This window comes from Scardinius erythrophthalmus (genome assembly GCF_964197995.2).
Source record: "Scardinius erythrophthalmus genome assembly, chromosome: 17".
NCBI lineage: Eukaryota > Metazoa > Chordata > Actinopteri > Cypriniformes > Leuciscidae > Scardinius > Scardinius erythrophthalmus.
Window position 1 is genome coordinate 16573298 of NC_138237.1, and position 19905 is coordinate 16593202.

At 36.8% G+C, this 19905-nt stretch overlaps 1 protein-coding gene across 1 annotated transcript in view; it reads right to left on the reverse strand.

Moving 5' to 3' along the window:
- nnt (nicotinamide nucleotide transhydrogenase) overlaps nucleotides 1–18672 on the reverse strand; it is a 40774-nt gene extending 22102 nt beyond the window's left edge. Inside the window, exons 1-11 of the mRNA XM_081391751.1 lie at nucleotides 18543–18672; nucleotides 16287–16483; nucleotides 13108–13337; nucleotides 12436–12653; nucleotides 11095–11182; nucleotides 10826–10914; nucleotides 9017–9207; nucleotides 7299–7432; nucleotides 3652–3843; nucleotides 2752–2905; nucleotides 1377–1538 (exon numbers count right to left, since the gene is read on the reverse strand). Of these exons, the coding sequence (XP_081247877.1) occupies nucleotides 1377–1538; nucleotides 2752–2905; nucleotides 3652–3843; nucleotides 7299–7432; nucleotides 9017–9207; nucleotides 10826–10914; nucleotides 11095–11182; nucleotides 12436–12653; nucleotides 13108–13337; nucleotides 16287–16440 (1612 nt within the window). The 5' untranslated portion in view covers nucleotides 16441–16483; nucleotides 18543–18672. The remainder of the gene's footprint in view (nucleotides 1–1376; nucleotides 1539–2751; nucleotides 2906–3651; nucleotides 3844–7298; nucleotides 7433–9016; nucleotides 9208–10825; nucleotides 10915–11094; nucleotides 11183–12435; nucleotides 12654–13107; nucleotides 13338–16286; nucleotides 16484–18542) is intronic.
- Between the last annotated feature and the right edge of the window lie 1233 nt (nucleotides 18673–19905).

A 19905-nucleotide genomic window follows, 5' to 3' on the forward strand; every position in this document is an offset into this window, starting at 1 on the left:
CAGACATTCAGAAGTCTGGATATCGGTAAAATAAAACTCTTGGATGAAAATGAAAGATGTCGGAGCCAGCTTGAAAATCCACAAAAGGATTGCTCTTGTTCTGATGGCTGGATAATATTTCCGACTTTCTGTGATCACGGAGGATAAAGCGATGAGGTATTTGGAAAGAAGGGCTGTTTTAGGCAAATGACACATCCATTAGGTCACATCAGCAAAATGGACCCAAATCCAATATCTAGTTGACTACATTTGTCCGTAAAGATTCCTTGGATCAGGCGATGTTCAAACAGTCATATCAAGAGATGTGGAGTCATTCTGATTCACCAGTTTCAGGTAGATTAAAGAACGAGAGAGGAACTTTACTCCACCGGGAGCAAAAGAGTAACTTTATGCTTCTGGAAAATTTCTCCCACACTTTCAATGAGAATGAGAAATTCCACATTAGTGGCTTAACGTCTCTGTCACTTTTGTGAAAGCTTCATTACTTTTGGCACTGAAATAAGCAAATTCCAACTCGCTCACGTTTCCAGACCTGTGAAAGACAGTCTAATAAGTGTCAAATATGTACCACCTAATACACAAATGAGACAAAGAAAAGCAAGACACTGTCTCTACAAGACTAATAAACTAATTCCCCACACTCTCAATGTGAAGTTTATAGCTTTCTTGACATAAAGGACTCTTTAATGCAGACAACCAAGGACTTGTTAAAAACAATGAAACGTTTCCTGGTTTCTCGGCCTGCTGAGAGAAATGAATAAAAGCTTAACGAAGCACAGAAGTATCCTTGATCTGCCTGGCTGATGATTACGTCTAGACTAATGAAGAGCCGAATTCGCCGCCTAACGGGTGGGCTATGCCGGTCCATGACAGACACTAACTCAAGGGTGGAAAAAAGGCGGCTTTATGTGCACGCACTTTGGATAAGCACAAAATCTGCGGGAATAACTAAAATTATGAGCAATATGCATAATCCCAAGCAGAAATTCAAGCCCTGTAACATCAACAATATTCATCCGGAGCAAATGAAACAAGTGAGTGAGGGCAGGTGGGTTTGTGCCACAACTCGCTGGTTTAATGTATCTATTCTGCAGAAAATGAGTATTGGAAGCGTTTCGGATATTTCAGTACACTAAATTACAATTGAAAACTGTATATATTATATAAAATTCAACCCGCCAAAGTGACTGCGTTACACGGCACTGCTGAAATCAACACGCATTTGGCAGGTTAATTTTTATATATACAAAAATTTCAGGTGTTAATTTTTTTTTTTAAATACACAAAAAAAGCATGGCAAAGGGAAAAACATTTCATTTAGCAATTACCAAGCAAATTATATATTAAAAGATATATACATTTATTTACTAACTTACCAGAAATTGCATTTGTAACAGACATAAGTGGGGAGTGAAGAGCAGGACTGACGCCCCATACGGTGTGGTATCCCACGATTCCTGCCAGGCCAAAGGTTGTAACTATCTGAGTGAAAGCAGCATTGGGAGCTACCAGCCCAAGACCGATCACCGATGTCAGACCTAAGTTGAAAAAACAAGACGTAAAACATTTTGTTTTTCAGTAAGGATGTAAGTTTTGGTCATTCTGACTGTTTGACTATTTAACAGAGAAATAAATCTAGTGCCAGCAATATGTCCTGCTTATACATCCCACAATCCTCTTAAAACAGCAATATTGCTGTGGGTTATGTACACCTGACTCTAATATTTGGTAGGCTCGCTGTCTGACTCAATTTTAAACTTAATACACCATTTATTTTCAACTTTTTAAGTTTGTAATTTGCTTTATAAGCATTCATAGTTTTATAAATACATATATGAATAAAAAAATAACAGTGGTACAAGCTTTTGTAGTTATAAATAAATAATATTAATAATAATATTCTCTTTAATATTATTATTATTTATATTATTATTATTACACAGGTATTGACTGGCATTATGGTATTGCCAACTCAGACCAGCCATTGGCCATGCGGGTAAGAAAACCTCTTCACCACAACAGACATACACAGCAGGAGGGCAGAACCCCCCCACACCACCACCATTTTATCATCCTAGTTTCCTGGCATTCAGATGCTAGAAGGTGCCAAGGTGATGTGGAAAATAAAACAGCTTGTGTCGCAATTAGGGGACCAATCACAATTTCAAAAGGAAGAGATTTTGGCCTTCCGAGCAAGTCAGGATTCCCTGTACCTAGACTCATACAGATACAGCAAACCATGAAAGGGCAGGAAGATCTCATTTGCATGTTTGTTTATCAGTCGGTGTTTATTTACGTGCAAGTTTTTGTGGCTTGTCTGAGTGAGGAAGTGAGCGCTTTGATGTGAAGCCAACATTGCCTCTCCTCACACGAGTGTTCCTCGGGCGTCTGCAACCAATAGAATTCATTTGTGCGCAGTTTGGTTTAGCGTGGCTTTGGAGTCTAATCACATTTTGGGACAAAAGCGGGCAAACAGGGGAGCTGCTATTTTTGGAATTTCTGAGCAATGCAGATTGCTAAAGTAGATTAAAGAAAGAAAATAAAAATCTGATTAATCTCAAAGGCTATAAAGTGGGGGCGTTTGAAATGTACACGACAGCCTTATTAACATAGTTCAGTGTCAGAGACCACCAATACAGCGGTCTCTTCCTCTTAAAATGCATGGGGAGCCGCTTTCATATTAACCCCGGGGGACCCGCAGAGATCCGGTGGGAAGAGGGAGGCAGAGAGGGCAGCCGGACTGTGATTTACCTCCGGTGTAAAGCCCAGCCGTGTTGAGGGTGGCTCTGAAGGGCGAGATGGCAGATGCCCTTTCCTTCTCCAGCTCCTGGGCACCCTTTTGTTTTGTAGGCGCTGCCACTGGGACGTTGTTAGGTTGTGGTGCAGGGAAAAGCATTTCTCCGTCCTGCAGACAGACAGTCAAACAGAGTGAAGCCAGAATTAAAATAACACCATCACTCAATTCCTTGAAAGCTAAATGAGCGCCAGAGTGATATTGAGCCTCTAATCAAATCAGTGGTCGGATTGGATAAAACGTCATCTTGTTCTGGCCAAATTTTGTGTTTGTTAAATCAGTGTATCCATGGAGAGTGAATGCAGAGAATCAACTGCTTATTTAATAAATGCTTATTTCACCATAACAAAATCACCCTTTACATTACCTACACTGACCAACATACAAAATTGATGATATTATTATTGTAACAATTTACAATAGGGTCCCATTAGTTAAAGTTAGTTAATGCATTAACTTACATTAACAAAGATTAATTAAAACATTTTTTTTTTTTTTATATGTCCTGCTCATTGTTAAATGTTAAGGTTATTTAGGTTAGGTTAATACAACTGTTCATTGTTAGTTCACATTTGCTCAGGTCCATTTACTAATACATTATTAAAATCAAAAGTTGTATCTGTTAATATTATTTACTGTTTAAATTAACATCTACTAAGATGATAAATGCTTTGGAAGTACTTTTCATTGTCATATCATGTTAACTAATGGTAAAGGAAAAGTCCACACAAAAATGCTGCGTGTAAATGAAAGAAAGGTTCTACCATTTTGAGGTGCGAGCTGTAGCCTGAAACACAAAATAAAGGGTTTATCTGTCCTCCTGTAGCTAAGAAAAATGTAGAAAAAAAAAGGTTTACCTTCATAACTACTGAACCTCGGATGACGTGGTCCATTGTGCCATAATCAAAGTCGTTTTTGACGTCAAAGTAAAAAACCTCCTTGTCCGGGCTGATGGCACGGAGGAGTTTGATGATGTTGTTGGAGTATAATGTGCTGGCCTGAGTCGGGAGGCGACTGGGAATATCAGTATAGCCAACGTGGATCACACCCTATAAGAAAGTACAGGAGCAGATTTTATGAAAGAAGTTAATCTTCTCGACCTCCAACTTTTGAATGGTTTAAGAAAAAGAAAAAAAACAATTAAAACAGAAATATTGTGAAAAAACATTACCATTTGGCATTATGCTGCATTCACGCCATGTCATAATTACCAAAATTTCTAGATGACAACATTTGACTTTCTACTCTGAGCCATTTATTTAGTCCTCGGAATTATGTTTCTATGATAACACTATCAAAACCTAAATGAATCTGCAGCGTTCAGGTGGTATAGCAATCACGCAGTAAAAGTCGAAGCACTCCGAAAATTCCCAGTTTACAAGTTGTAATTACAAGTTCTAGTAGGACGTGAGGGCACCTCTACTCAAGTCTTTACTGTCACACGATTATTCAGAAATCATTCTAATATGCAGATTTGGTGCTCAAGAAACATTTATTATCAATGTTGAAAACCGTTGTGCTGCTTAAAGGAGAACTCCGGTCAATTTTAACATTGAGCTAATTTTTTTGTAAATTTAGAGTGCTGTCAATACAGAGAACAAAGACAAAAATCGGTGTTGCCTACACCAGGGGTTCCCAAACTTTTCCATGCCAAGGCCCCCCAAATACCACTAGGTTCTGGCCAAGGCCCCCCTTTTGCAGGATGTGTTATTGAACCCATCGACAATACTACGGCACGTGTAGAAATAAATAAATAAAACATCTAGGTGAACATCAGATATATATATATATATATATATATTAGGGCTGGGAATCGATTAGAAAAAATTAACTAATTACTTGCACAATTTGCTGTAATTAATTGCAATTAATTGCATTTCCTCCAAGCTTATAATCATCAATAATTAAAACTTAGAATCACCAGAAAAAAGGAACAGAAAATAGCCCTATATTAAAATAATATTAAACATCAATATATCAATGTATTATTCTTTTTCAATAATCAATCAACATAATCAATTTAAGATTTTTTTTTTTCAATTTTTTTTTTTTTTACTAATTATAAAAATAAACTATAGTCCTAAAAAAGCTATTATTACACATAGCATGTGATCAGAGCAGGTCATTTTAAAGGAATAGTTCACCCAAAAATTAAAAATTCTGTCCTCATTTACTCTTCCTCAAGTTGTTCCAAACCTTTATGACTTTCTTTCTTCTGCTGAACACAAAAGAAGATATTTTGAAGAAAGTCGGTAACCAAACGACTGATGGACCCCATTGACTTCCATATAGGAAAAAAAAAATACTATGGTCAATGGGGACCAGCAACTGTTTAGTTACAAACCTTCTTTAAAATATCTTCTTTTGTGTTTAGCAGAAGAAAGGAAATCATACAGGTTTGGAACAACTTGAGGGAGAGTAAATGACAGAATTTTCATTTTTGGGTGAGCTATCCCTTTAACATTGTTGCCCAGCATGCATAACAGCGCAGCAAACAGAAGTCTAGAGAGAAATTTCACCTTATTTGAGCGGACTTGCTTTTCCAGTGCGTGATCGGTACATGATTGGAGCGTTTGGGCCGTGAACGACAGAGCAGAACGCGCAGCGCGCCGACACCTATGGCCGACACACACACACACACACACACACGGAACGGAGAGTGCGGCGGCGCACACGGAGCGGAAAAGACCCGCTCATTAAAGCTGCTCGAGAATGAAACCCGATCCACATATTTTCGGCTTTTTAATAGCAGCCGCAACAGGAAATCATTAAAACGAGGCAAAAAAAAAGTGCTGCGTTAAATGCGTTATTTTTTTAACGCGTTAAACATTTCAAATTAATCGCAAAGATTAACGCGTTAATTCCTCCAGCCCCAATATAGCCTATATATAATAAAACACCACTTTTACCCAAACTGATTAATAAAAACAAGTTTAAATTAATACATTTTCTATAAATATTTTTGTCTTCATTTTCTTTAGTAGGCTATGTCAGAAAAGAAAATGAAGGCAAAAATCCTACTCCAGTTCTTGTTCAAACACACTAACTATACATGCAATATGTGCATTTTAGGTACTTTTTGTGTGAAATCATATTTATTTTGTCCATCAAAAGTGTGCCTTCACTTTAATTGAGCGTGAGCAGCGCAGCAAAAATAGACTCGGCGCCGAAACCCTCCGCTTCACTGCTGCTCACGCGACGCTCCTGCTTGACGCTCACGCGCTGCTCCTGCTCGCGGTGTGAATGCACTCACTGAACATGCACGCCGGAAAAAAAAAATCGCGCTGCTCGCGCGCCGCTCGCGGTCTGAAACGACCGTAATTCACAAGGTTTCCTACATGTGCGTTCTGTGTGCATGTGTGATGCTGATGTTGCGCGATCATGTTATTCATGCGGCGCCCGAGTGCATTTGAATCGGCATATGTCAGACTGAAAATCACGTGAAAATCGGCCAATTCTTGTCACTAGCCGATCAATCAGTTCATCTCTAAAATATTAACATTAAAAGTATAATGTTAAGATAGGCTATGCAACAAATTATTATAATGTTATTTCATAACAATACTCATATTAGCAAATATTTAATATTTTTTATAAATATATATTTTTTTACTTTTTTCCGCTTTTTTCCCCAACTTGCTGCGGCCCCCCTGGCGGCCCCCCAGGGGGCCGCGGCCCCCACTTTGAAAACCCCTGGCCTACACCATGTTATCCTCTTTTTAAAATTTGCACCCTGTTGACTGCTTTTAGCCTCTTAACATCCTTGATGTGTCATTACAAGTGCACAGCCAATGTGAGTGATTCCTTCGGAGTGATCACGGGTGAATCTGACTGCAGTAGATGTGAAAGATATGAATAAAAATGATGTTATTTCAGCCAGCGCACATACCTGTATTTTCTTCCTGTTTTCGGTCGAAGTCCACAGTAATCGATTGTCGAGTTCACACGCATAGGTTTAGTTACCTATGATCACGCGCGTGAACTCGACAATCGATTACTATGGACTTCGACCGAAAACAGGAAGAAAATACAGGTATTTGCGCTGGCTGAAATAACATAATTTTTATTCATATCTTTCACATCTACTGCAGTCAGATTCACCCGTGATCACTCCGAAGGAATCACTCACATGACCTGTGCACTTGTAATGACACATCAAGGATGTTAAGAGGCTAAAAGCAGGTTTAAAACTTGCCCCATTGAAGTCAACAGGGTGCACATTTTAAAAAGAGGATAACACGGTGTAGGCAACACCGATTTTTGTCGTTGTTCTCTGTATTGACAGCACTCCAAATTTACAAAAAAATGAGCTCAATGTTAAAATTGACCGGAGTTCTCCTTTAATATGTTTGTGGAAACCATGATACATTTTGTTCAAGATTCTTTGATGAACAAATTAATAAGAAAAAACTAACATTTACATTTTCACTCCAAGTGGTAGTGTACCTGAACCTTGCTGACAAACCCATGGAGCACATGTACGCTGCAGTTGTAGTGTACTCACTTTGTGAACAGACAGTTCTCCAGGAACCGTGGTCTCGATGTTTCCCCCAGCCTCTGCGGCCAGATCCACCACCACTGAACCATCTTTCATGGTCTCCACCATTTCCTTAGTAATCAGCACAGGGGCCTTCCGACCTGCATAATAATTTCAGCACAGTGAGACTAGTAAACCAAAACCATGACTGATATGCATTTAATAAGACTCCTCTGATGTGCCTTTTATCCGTGCAACCTAATATACTGATAAGCTGCTTTGCGGCTTGTTGGTTTTAAAAGAAAAATGCTATTCAGATAAAAGTGGAACAGATTGCATGCGTTTTACCAATCGGGGCGTGCTAAAAACAGCCAGGTATGCAGTTTGTTTAGGAATTAAGTTCTAAAAGTCCAACCGGTGGCTCCATAGCTTCAGGGATGGAAATAAAATAACATTGGAGTGACACCAGGAGTGTGCATGAGCATGCAAAAGTCACAGGAACTGACTTTGAGTGCCAGCGGTACTGAAAAAGCAACAGAGTGGAAAGACAACTCTCTGCCAACCTAAAGCAAGAGCGACCCAAAGCAACTCTTATAACACTTTGTAAACATTTTCTGTTATGGACCTGGCCTGATTTTTATTAGCTTTCAGTCATGGAGATTAGGACAACACATGCTTCAAATGAACACAAAGCACATCTGCAGCCACAGAGCTGTTAAATTGGTAATTGTGCTGTACATATTTAGCTTTGCTGGTTAATCCGTTTCTCTTTTCAAATGCCAATGACAGTCATACGAGTATTAACTTAAGGATGATGAGTTAAGCCAGGATCAAAGTTAAAGGAATAGTTCATACAGAAACTTAAAATCTACATTATTTACTCACTCTCATGTCATTCAAATAAGTATGTCATTGTTTTTTTTCCATGAAACGAAAAAAAAAAAAGAAATTTAAGATTCCCCCCATAGAATCGTGACAGCTCATCGTGACCAGGGACAGACAAGCTCCAAAATGGACAAGAAAGCACTATAAATGCACAATAAAAGTAGTCCAAAAGATGTGTGCCCTATATTCAGAGTTTCTCAAATATAATAGATTAAAAGGAAATCATTATGCAATGATAACATTCACCTTTTACTGCAGCTCTCAAATCTACTGTAGCACCTATGATGCAGGTTGGACATTGATAAATAACATCAAGATGGCTTTTTTTTTTTTAAGAGCCACAGTACAGTGAAGGAAATGTGTAAATAATGGCTTAAAATTGAATTTTTAAAAATTGAAATCAATAATTGAAATAATTGACTTAAAAGCTTTCATACAGCTTCAGAAGACTTATAACATAGTTCTTATGACTCTATATCTGCTATTTCAGAAGACTTATAACATAGCAAATATAGAGTCATATAGACTATTTTATGGTGCTGTTTGGGCCTTTGGAGCAAAGTGGACAGCCTGTGATCACTAAGACAAAAATAATCTTTTATGCATGGAAAAATGTGTGCAAAAAATAAATAAAAAATGTGTGCATTTCACAGAAAAAAATAACAGCAACGGGGATTGTAATGACATAAGGGTGAGTAAATAAAGAGAAAATCTATTTCTGGATGATCAATTCCTTTTAAAGTCAAATGATGGAGAAATAAGAACATAGGCAAACAAGATAACACATTATGTGCAAGATTACATGCCATAGATGGAAAAGGGGGAGATGGAAAGGGAGTAAATGTTGCAGGTGTGCGTACCAGGGATAAGCGCGGTAGTGATAATGATGTCAACATCCAAACATTGCTTGGCAAACAGCTTCATCTCTGCCTCGATGAACTCCTTGGACATCTCTTTAGCGTAACCGCCCTGGCCTTCTCCTGACTCCTTCACATCCAACACCTCTAAAGGTTCGGCACCCAGGGACTTAAACTGCTCCAGTGCAGCCGCTCTGAAAGAGGAGGACAAGACTCCATGACTAAAACAACACTGCCACCGAGAGGACACTTGCTGGAAATGAAGTTGATGGAACTTGGTGGAATCAGTCAAGCAGACAAAGTTTAAAGTCACCATGAAATAGAAATGGACAATTCCTATTTTTAATGGAATAGCGGGGTCTTAAATGACTTATTCGTGCATGCCTTTTTTTAATTTTAATACAATTAAAACTAAATTAAATTATCACAAACTTCCATTTAATGCAGAATTAAGTTTTTTGTTAGGGATGTCCTGGAGCCTATCTCAACGCACGTTCGAGCCTCCATATTTAGCATATTTGATGCACACCTTTGTAACAAATCACACAAAAGTAATTTACGGTTTATTTTTTATGGGTTGCACCTTGCTTCAGATTGCCAATCTGTCAGTCAAATCTGAAACCGCGAGCTTCAAGCTTTAATAAATTAAATTTACTTGAAGTGTGCAATATACAATTATCGAATCAGGACAGATTCGAAAGATATTTAATGACTTACAACGGATCGGGGGCACAAAAAACTTGATTATGACATCCCTATTTTATGTTTTGTTCCAAAGCACAGAAAGGATATGAATTCTAACTAAATACACTGAGCTTGGTTCTAAAGCTGTAAATTCACACTCATTAGTAAAATAAAGCTATTTAAAAAATATATACATTTCAAACCATTTTAGCAGGATTAGCAGTGACATTGTTTTTTTTTACAATTTAGAAGGGTTATTCATAAGGGTCAAAGTAGACAAAAAAAAAAGAGCAAATTATCCACAGGATCCGTTATAATTCACATTTGGCAAGGGTTAGAGTCTGAAAACTTTCTGAACAATCAAAAAGGCAGAAAAAGAAAATCCAATTGATTTTAAGAAAAAAACTATTAAATAAAGGTCACCACATTGAATGTGTCATGGAGATGTTGGTAAAACTTTGTATATTATAGCACCATCTAGTGTTTGATGGATGACTGTGCAATCTTGATTTCATGCTAGACAAAAATAAAACATTTGATCAAAAATACTGTAAAAACAGTAATATTGTAAAATATTATTATTAAAGTAAGTTTTCAATTTTAACATTTTAAAACAATTTATCTGATGGCAAAGCTAAATTTTCAGCATCCTTACTCCAGTCTTCAGTGATCCTTCAGAAATCATTCTAATATGATGATTTGATAATCAAGAAACATTTTTTATAATCATAAATGCTGAAAACTGTTTTTTTAATTTTTGGAAACAGTGATACTTTTTTTTTTTCAGGATTCTTTGATAAATATATAGTTCAAAAGAACAGAATTTGAAATAGAAATATTTTGTAGCTCTCACTTTTGATCAATGGGCTTTATGCACAGCTGCACTACTTCCTGAACTTCAGGCAGGTCCTTTGTTTCCTGTCTGACATTATTGGACAAACTGATTAATCCAGGTGTGCCTTACCACCTGGATTAATCAGGTTGTCCAATAATGTCAGACAGGAAACAGAGGACCTGCCTGAAGTTCAGGAAGTAGTGCAGCTGTGCATAAAGCCCATTTAATGGATACTTGGCAAAAAAATATATCAATTTTTCCAAAATCAAACTATCAGTTTTAGGACTTTTTACCTGGTGTCAAATCCCCTGACAATGGCACCCATAGCACGGGCAGAGCCAGCAGCAGCCAAGCCAGCCACTCCACCTCCAATGATCAACACCTGCCAATAAGAACAGCCTTTGTAAAATTCAAACTCTGAAATAAACAGAAAAATCTAATTTGGGAAAGTATGAACAGCTAATATCTTCATCCAAGAACTAATGTGAGAAATGTACAGCAATGAATCAAGCAAACTCAAAATAAGCACTCAGGGCGTGTGTGCAGTCATGCCAGCACATACCTTAGCAGGAGGAACCTTCCCCGCGGCTGTGATCTGACCAGTGAAGAAGCGGCCAAAGTTGTTGGCTGCCAAGACCACGGCTTTATAACTGCCAAAAAATTATAAACGCAAATAAGTCATGGCCACTGATGAAGCAGAAATCAAGACATTTTTAAAAAGGCAAGACACTGCAGGTGAACAGGGTAAAATCTTTAACTAGTAAACCTCACCATATTTCCTCAGTTAATTTAGACAAATTTTGCATTACAAGTTTCCTGCCATGTTACAATTCAATATACAAATGAGGCAATGACTAATAAAAAAATTCACTAATTTGCATACATTTCCAGAACAGAAATCTTGACATTGTATAAAACCAGGTTCAAACTTAATTTAATTTTGTTGATATATTAGATGAGGGTTTTATTTTTAGGAATAAGATTAAATAATATAATAGAAAATATATAGGAATAAAACTACAAAGTTTGGTGTTCATAAGTGCTACTAAAACGGAGATTTATGGCTCAGTGCTTGTGAAAAAAAAAACTTCTTTAAAGGTATGTATTGAATCTACAGGCGCAAAATGATAATAAAGTAATAAAATAAACAGTTAAATGTGTATTTTGGAAGTTTTCTTTGCAAATGTCTGAAATAAAACACATTATGGAAGCAAAATATCCCAAATTTCCCAAAATATCCCAAAGGGGTCTTGAATCAGCCTGAAGGGGTTGTATTCGCTATAACAACCGCCTCGCTCTACATTATCCCTTACATATATATACACATACATATATACATATTTATCTATCTATCTATCTATCTAGACACTGACTGAATCAGCCTGAAGGGGTTGTATTCGCTATAACAACCGCCTCGCTCTACATTATCCTGCTTATTTCATGGCTACCTACCAAATAAATCAATAATTTGACAAAATATTGATTAAAAAAAGTCTCTACGGTTAGAATCCTGCGTCCATAGCAACGCTCTGTTATCAAGAAATAACAGACCGCATTCTACATTAGAATTCAACCAAGCCATATAATATATATATATGCCTTTTTATGCCTTTAGTGATGGGACAGTATACAGGATAGACAGGAAAACACAGGGTGGAGAGAAGAAAACAAAATTGTCAAAGGACCCCGAGCCAGGAATTGAACAGGTCACCAGAGGTGCAGTTGCACTATATTTCGGTGCACAGCCCATGAGGGTATTGCCACCGACATTATTATTATTATACAAAAACAATACATACAAAAACTGCATTAAACGAAAGCTGTCAATTACTGAAATTAGATCAATCATGCAAATACAAAATGCTGTCTAGTCTCCTGCATTTATCGTTTTAGATGGCCTTACCCAGCGATGTTGGCCATGGAGCTGAGGGCATCATAACCCTGAGCAATAGTAACTCGGGGCACCTGGTCCATGGCCAGGACGGTGGTTTTGCGCTGGGACAACTGGTTCATCAGCTCAGGGTTCTGAGCGGGATATATGAAACTGACGAGGGTGGATCCTTCACTCATGAGGTCGGCCTCATGAACTCCCAGAGCAGAGTTTAAAATCGGGGCACGCACCTGTGGCGAAAAGGTGGAGAGAATGAAGCCTGATTTATACTCGCCACGTCCGCATGAGCGTGAATGTGCGCGTGGCAAAAATTACGCCAGCCTGGTGGTGCGCAATGAGAGCGCAAGACCCCATTTTGTGTGCCTTTTTTGTAGTTTAGTAGCGAGTGGATCGTCTTCCGAATATGCACAACTTTGAGGCTAGATAGTCTGTACCAGCACCCAGTTTACACTTGTCCAAATTAATTGCCTTAGAGATTGTTCAATGGGCATTTTGGTACCTTTTATATAACAAGAGTAAATACAAAAAATAGGTCTAAGCTTTGTTTTACTACAAATGTTATTATGCTGACTTTTGCATGAATAAAAACATTTTAAAACAAAAAAAAATAGGCACACAAAACAAGAAGAACTTAAGTGTTAATGAAGACTTAAGATTAATGAATTTGAAGGCCTCTAACAGTACCTTAAGCAGAACATCAGATGAAAAGACATCTTTAACATCCCTGATGGTGGCTCCTGCCTTCGTATACATGTCATCGGAGAACTTGGCAGATTCCCCAGCACCAGACTCCACCACCACATTAAAGCCCTGCTTGATGAGAGCTTCCACTCCGGCTGGAGAGATGGCCACTCGACGCTCATTCTGAAAGATTTCCTTGGGAATGCCGACAGTCAGTTGTTTGTATGGAATGCCTGCAGGAAATGACAGAATTACAGAATCAAGCAGAACCTGGACAGGAAAATGAGATGTGCATATCAAATACAAATGTTCAACAGGTGGGCCCTGCGCCAGTAGCACTAGAGAATCTTTACATTGTATTTCTAATGCAATTATGTAAAAATACCCTTTTTTATATTAAAAAAGTACAGTAATAATTATTATTATATAACTTTGTATACTAGAAAAACAAAGTAAATGTTTATAGTATATAAAGTTATGTAAAATAAATTTGCTTTTACTATTATTAGTTGTATTCTAAATAAAAATAATAAAATTTAAATAAATAAAAATATAGATTGTTTTACATGAAAATCTATTATATTTTATTTTTTATTAATACATTTAATATTAATAATAATAATAATAATAATAATAATAATAATAATAAATAGAATAATTATTAAATACATTTTATATAACTTTATATCCTATACAAAATATTTAGATTGAATTATCAAGTAAAATACTTATTTAAAAATATATACTGTACACTTAAACTAAACTACTGAAATATAAAATCTGAAAATTTGTTTCCTTATTTTAAAAGTACAACAACTTTAAATCAAAGCCTACCAATATTGTGATCCTGTGAATTTTAAAATGTTCTCTTTTTTTCAGCTACATAAAATTTATGAGTAAAACCTTAAATTATAGTTTTAGAGAACCCAACACCACAGAAACAAAGTGAAGTGTGAACAACTGATCTCACCTTTCTCTCATAGCCAATATAATCTCTCAAGATCATTTCTAAACCGTCAGACTCTCTATTTTGAAGTCAATGAGAGGTCAAAGAGTAAAGCCGTACGATAAAGATAAGCACCATATACAGAAGCAGACTTACAAGTGGTGAAGGAGTTTATAAAGAGTGGTAAAAAGAAAAACCTTTGAGACCTTTGTGTTGGACTAGAGGTCCATGCAGTCTCCGTGTGACTTGTGGTTTTACAGCTACGTGCATTTTTACAGTAAGGTGAGACCGTGTGACTTTCCAACAGCTCCAATTCTGCAGTCATATTTTCAAAAATTAAAACTGAGAATTTAAAGCTGTAAAACAGAGCATAGCCGGGTTCTGGCATGTGTAATAAAGTAAATCAAGTAGAATTTTTATGCACAGCTTCATTTTATGAGTTTTGGTCTGTAAAAGTTGTACAAACAACATGTGGTCTAGACAGGCTGAATATGCATCAAGAAGTCATCCAAGTCATGTCGCTTGTGGAAAATTGCATCACAGGCATGATCTATAGATAACAACAACATAAGCTCATGTGAATCACAGGCTTGAGCTGCCTAGAGGTGGTTAAATCGGGCCACAGATAGCAAAGACAACTCAAAAAGTGTTTGGACACTTCAGCCATATGTATAATCTATGAATGTCACTGCAATAGATATCAAACAACAAACCAGGAGGCATTTATTACTGGTGTAAACAAAAACCTCTTTGGATAACTTAAGCCCAAAGTAATTTTTGTCATCAGGATGGTCCACGGTCGTCTGCACATATTGTCCACACGAAGCCCAATTTGTGTCCACGAGGACGGTACACGTACAACAGCTCATGTGCTAGTTACTTGAGCATTTGAAAACAAAGTCCACTAGATAGTGAGCACGTCCTCATCCAAAGGAGTATACTTTGAAAGTCTTGTGTGTGTGTGTGAGAGCAGAACGCAGAAAATAAAGTGTATCAGCGCCTTTAGAGCAGCTCTGCTTTCTAGCATATTCAAGGGCAATTCACTTTTCTTTTCTTTTTTTTTGAGAATAAGTGACTGTGACTGTTTTGTGACATGAGTATAATGCCAGTGCCAAATCTGACCAATCTGGATAATTATATATACTTTACACAGAACATAAAATTACACACTACCGCTCAAAAGTTTGGGGACAGCAAAGAAAAAAAAAAAAAAAAAAACTTATTTAGGATGCATTAAACTGGTCAAAAGTGACAGTAAAGACATAATGTAACAAAATTCTCAACATTGATAGTAAGAAATGTTTAAGCAGCAAATCAGAATGATTTCTGAAGGATCATGTGACACTGAAGACTGGAGTAATGGGTGCTGAAAACTCAGATTTGCCATCACATGAATAAATTACATTTTAAAATAGAAAAGATATTTTAATTTATAATTTCACAATAATACTGTTCTTGCTGTATTTTTAATCAAATAAATGTAGTCTTGTTTAGAATAAGAAACTTTCAAAAGAACTTAATCATATCGACTGTACTATAAATAAAGAAAAGAATTTGCTAGTTTTTTTTTTTTTTTTTAGCATTTCCAGATGTAAATGGAAACAAAGTGAATATCTGAGGCCCACAAACTTCTTAAAACTACACTGACTGCTGGCATTCACCATAGACATGTGTTTCTTTTCCCAGCAGGCATTCTCCTGCACAAGCTGTGCCACAGTTCTGGTTCCTCAGCTGATACAGTGCCAGAAATAACCCGCCCCAGCTGTCATTTCCCCTTTAAAAAAAAAAAAAAAAGTCTGCAGGTCTCAAACACACGCTGTATCCAGGCAGCCAGCACGCTACACAGGTCATCTACAGTACACTCATTCATTTCCTGGGACCTTCAACACAACTAATAGTGGCAGAACAAGCAGGGCAGGGACACAGTGACCTTGAGGGACACAGCATTACATACATGGACTGCTACAGAAATATTAGGGTAAGAAGTCTGGGAATGTCTCAGTTGCTTGTGTCATACTTACAACAAAATCTGCTGAGGTAAAACAAATGATGTTTATATATAAGCATAAGTGAACCATATTCAAAGTCTTTAAATCACCTCATTCATTAATTTATACTGAGGGAAAAATACCTCAATCAAACATGACCTCAGTCACCTCAAGTCGCCCGGTAACTAAAACTGAATGTCTGTAACAGAACTTGTTTTATAACAGTTGTAATATTCCAGTAACGTTACCTGGACTAGCGAGGCGAGAGAGGGCTTGATGGGTCCTAAAGAACCGCACACATGGTGTCTTCACCGACTGCACACTCTGAAGCTTAGCACAGGCCAGCCCGGAGAACAGGGGGCTGGAACAGCTGGTGGCTACCACACGCAGAAGACTCGCCATCGGAGACACAAGGAGGAGCTGTGCAGTTGGAACAACCCTCCTCCTACATGTGAGGGAGCGAGAGAGAGAGAGAGAGAGAGAGAGAGAGATAGGAAAAGAAGTGAGCCAGATGACCTATCCCACAATGCTCCACTCTGCCCCACTAACTGTTGCTCAGCTGTTTACCCACCTCCAAGGTGACACACATACGCTCATGGTTAACACAAGTGAACTGAGCATATTAAGTCACTATGTCCTCACACATTAAAGAAAACATCTTACAAACACAACAGAACACATTCAATTCTTTAAAGGAATTAAAGGGCTCAAAAATGAATAAAAATATATTCAATACTGTTCAAAAGTTTGGGGTCATTCTTTTTTTTTAAAGAAATTGACGCTCTTATTTAAGCAAGGATGCATTGATCTGGTCAAAAATTGTTTTTTTATTTTAAAATCAATACTGTTCTTTTAAACTTTCCAAACCTGGAATAAAATGTTATCATGGTTTATGCACAATATTGAGCAGGACAATGTTTTAGCAGCTAACTAGTATATCAGAATAATTTTCTGAAGGATCATGTGAAACTGAAGATTAAAGTAATTCAGCTTTGCCATCACAAAAATAAATTTTAAAAAAATACGTTTTTGCAATAATATTTCACAATATTATTGTTTTAATGTATTTCTGATCAAATACATGCAGCCTTTGTGAGAAAAGACCCTTAATTTTTAACCGGCAACATATACATGCGTAAGAATACACAGATACATACACATTCATTTTACACAATTTGTTTTTGCCACCATAACTCCAGTTTAATCCAGAGAGTAAAACAGTCTAGGGGACGCAGAAGCAAACACTGAAATGTGTAGTGAAGTGTGTTTGTTTAGGTAAGGACTGTCTCTTCAGGTGATAAGGGTTTGTCCCAGAAGGCCAGTGCAGGTCATACAGTAGCAGCTTACAGACAGGCCTTATTATACTGTAGGTCTATGACACCATAAACACTATCTGCATATATTCTGATCCACAGTATATACAAAAACAACAATAAAGGAAAGCTTAAAAAAAAAAAAAAACTTGCAAGTTGCAATGTGTTTTTTTGTTGTTGTAATTTTTGGATAATTTTTAATACAATTTTGATGAATGTTGTAATACTGAACATTACAACTCTATAATTAATTTTCTAAACATAATAATGGTGACGTACGTTTTTAAATGTTAGATACTGACATAGTGACCTCTCAGGTCGAAAAGGTCATCACAACTTTAAAGGGTTATCAGACATTTTATGCATTTAAAACAAGCTACTTTTCATGCTAGGTAAATTTTAAGTTAGACAAAGACTTTATGATACATATCTAATAGGTATCTTAACAAAATAAGGATTTGTAATATATTATACACAGACGTCGTCTAAGTAGTTTTCTTTCTTTAATTATACATGCATCCCACACATAAAAGCAGTGCAGAGGTTATGCGTGTATGAAGGCGTGGGAAACAATTAAATCACAAACGAGTGCAGACAGACTATATCGGATTATCGTGAAAACTACAATCCAATTCCAGCCCCACGTCACCGGACCAGAGAAGTGACATAAGTCTCTATCAGATGGGGCAACACTTACTAACCCGTACACGTTAACTTTAATTTATAAACTACAATATTTTGAAAATTACAATATTCAACATATATGGTTAAGAGAAAACGAGTAAGTTAGCGCCAAAAAATAAAATAAAAATAAACCTTGGTCGTCCTCGTGTCTAGAGTTTGTTATTGGACAGTACAGAAGTCATTCATTCCAACAGCTTAATGACACAAGGCACGCAGAACATTTTATATTTTCATTAATAACATGCGGCTCAAACACAACAGCCCTATTCACTAAAACCCGTTATGCACCACTAATTCAAAAGCAAGAGTTTGCGGCTTTGGGATCGACAGAAGGCGGGCACAAGCGCTCATTTCCCCTTCTTTCCTTTCAGTAACACACACTAGCTTGATAGCTAAGCAGAAAGCAATAACTACATGCTGTAGTTTGCATAAGGAGATCAAATCAATGCATGCCCTAATGCATTTCTTAGGATCAATTGATCGATAAAGAACAATTGAAATTCTCACCGAGAGGAGAAAGAGCATCAATGAGCGACCTTTGAATTGCGGGACGGAAAGCTTACAGCCGCCAGCAACCCGGAAGTACTCGCACTCGCGCTCACCTCTATCTTTTACTGGCTTCATTCGACCGTCCATCAATCTCAGTCATGTGCTGTGGGCGTTTGTTAACTAGATTGAACACAGACTAGTTTAAGATATTTAGGTATATTTTAGGCTTAAAAAAGATTTCGTAAAGAATATTAGCAAAAAAAAAAAAAAAAAGATAAAAAATTTAGATAAACATAATTTCTTAGATTACACAAAAATTATGGGATAACTTATTATTATTATTATTATTATTAACGCATTTCTATTAATAGTAAAATTCAATAATAATAAAAAAATTGATTAAGGGTTGTTCAATTATTCAGTTAAAATATGTAAGGATAAATACATTAATACTCTTTAATTACGGGTTGTATTTTTAATCGTAACATAATCTTTACGCATATAGAGATTCACATGTCCAGCAGGGGGCGGTAGTAGACAAGGACAAGGGACAAGACTTCAACACTGTCTGAATGCATCTCACATTTCAAAGAATCTGAGAAATCTTGAGAAAGGTGCCCCAAATAACTAGGTTCTTGATTTTTGCTGTAATGTGCACAGTGCAATTACGGTTATTCTGTTCAAAGCACATTCTGACCATATAAAGCCCCCAAAATGTAACAATGTTTGTCCTGATGAACTGTTTTAGCTTATGACAATTTCTTTGTTTCTTGGCCCCTTGAAAAAAGTACACCCCTGCTTTCACAGACAAGGCTTAAACTAGTCTCAGACTGTTTGAGCTGTTTTAACTGAAAGCAATTAACTTGCCAAATATGTCAGTGCCATTGTTTTGTCTCAAGATGCACATCAAAAAACTTTATTTTTCTAAGACACGTATATAAAAGCTACTTAAATGCCCTATTTTAACTAAGGCCTAATCCTGGCTTAATCTAAACCCTGTCTGTGAAACCAGACAACAGAGTAATGGATTAGTGAGTGGAACTCAAGGTAGTTAAAGGAGCAATAAAAAAAATTAAACACTTGGCTAATAGTAGAATATTGAAACAATTGAACAAGTAACACTGACATTTGATAAACATTTAAATTTAAAAACAAAATCATGAATATAATTAAACAATTTTTGAATATCCTTTCCTTCTGTTCCATTGGATGTGGTGCTTTTTTTTTTTTTTAGTTTTCCCTTGTCTCTCATATGTTTCTGTTCAACTAAATCCATTTGTGGAATGTCTGTGTACAATGACTGTTAACCATTAACTCTTCTCCCAGATTGCTACAGACACTTCTCACAATTCTTCTCACACCAGGAAAAAAAGTTTTAGCT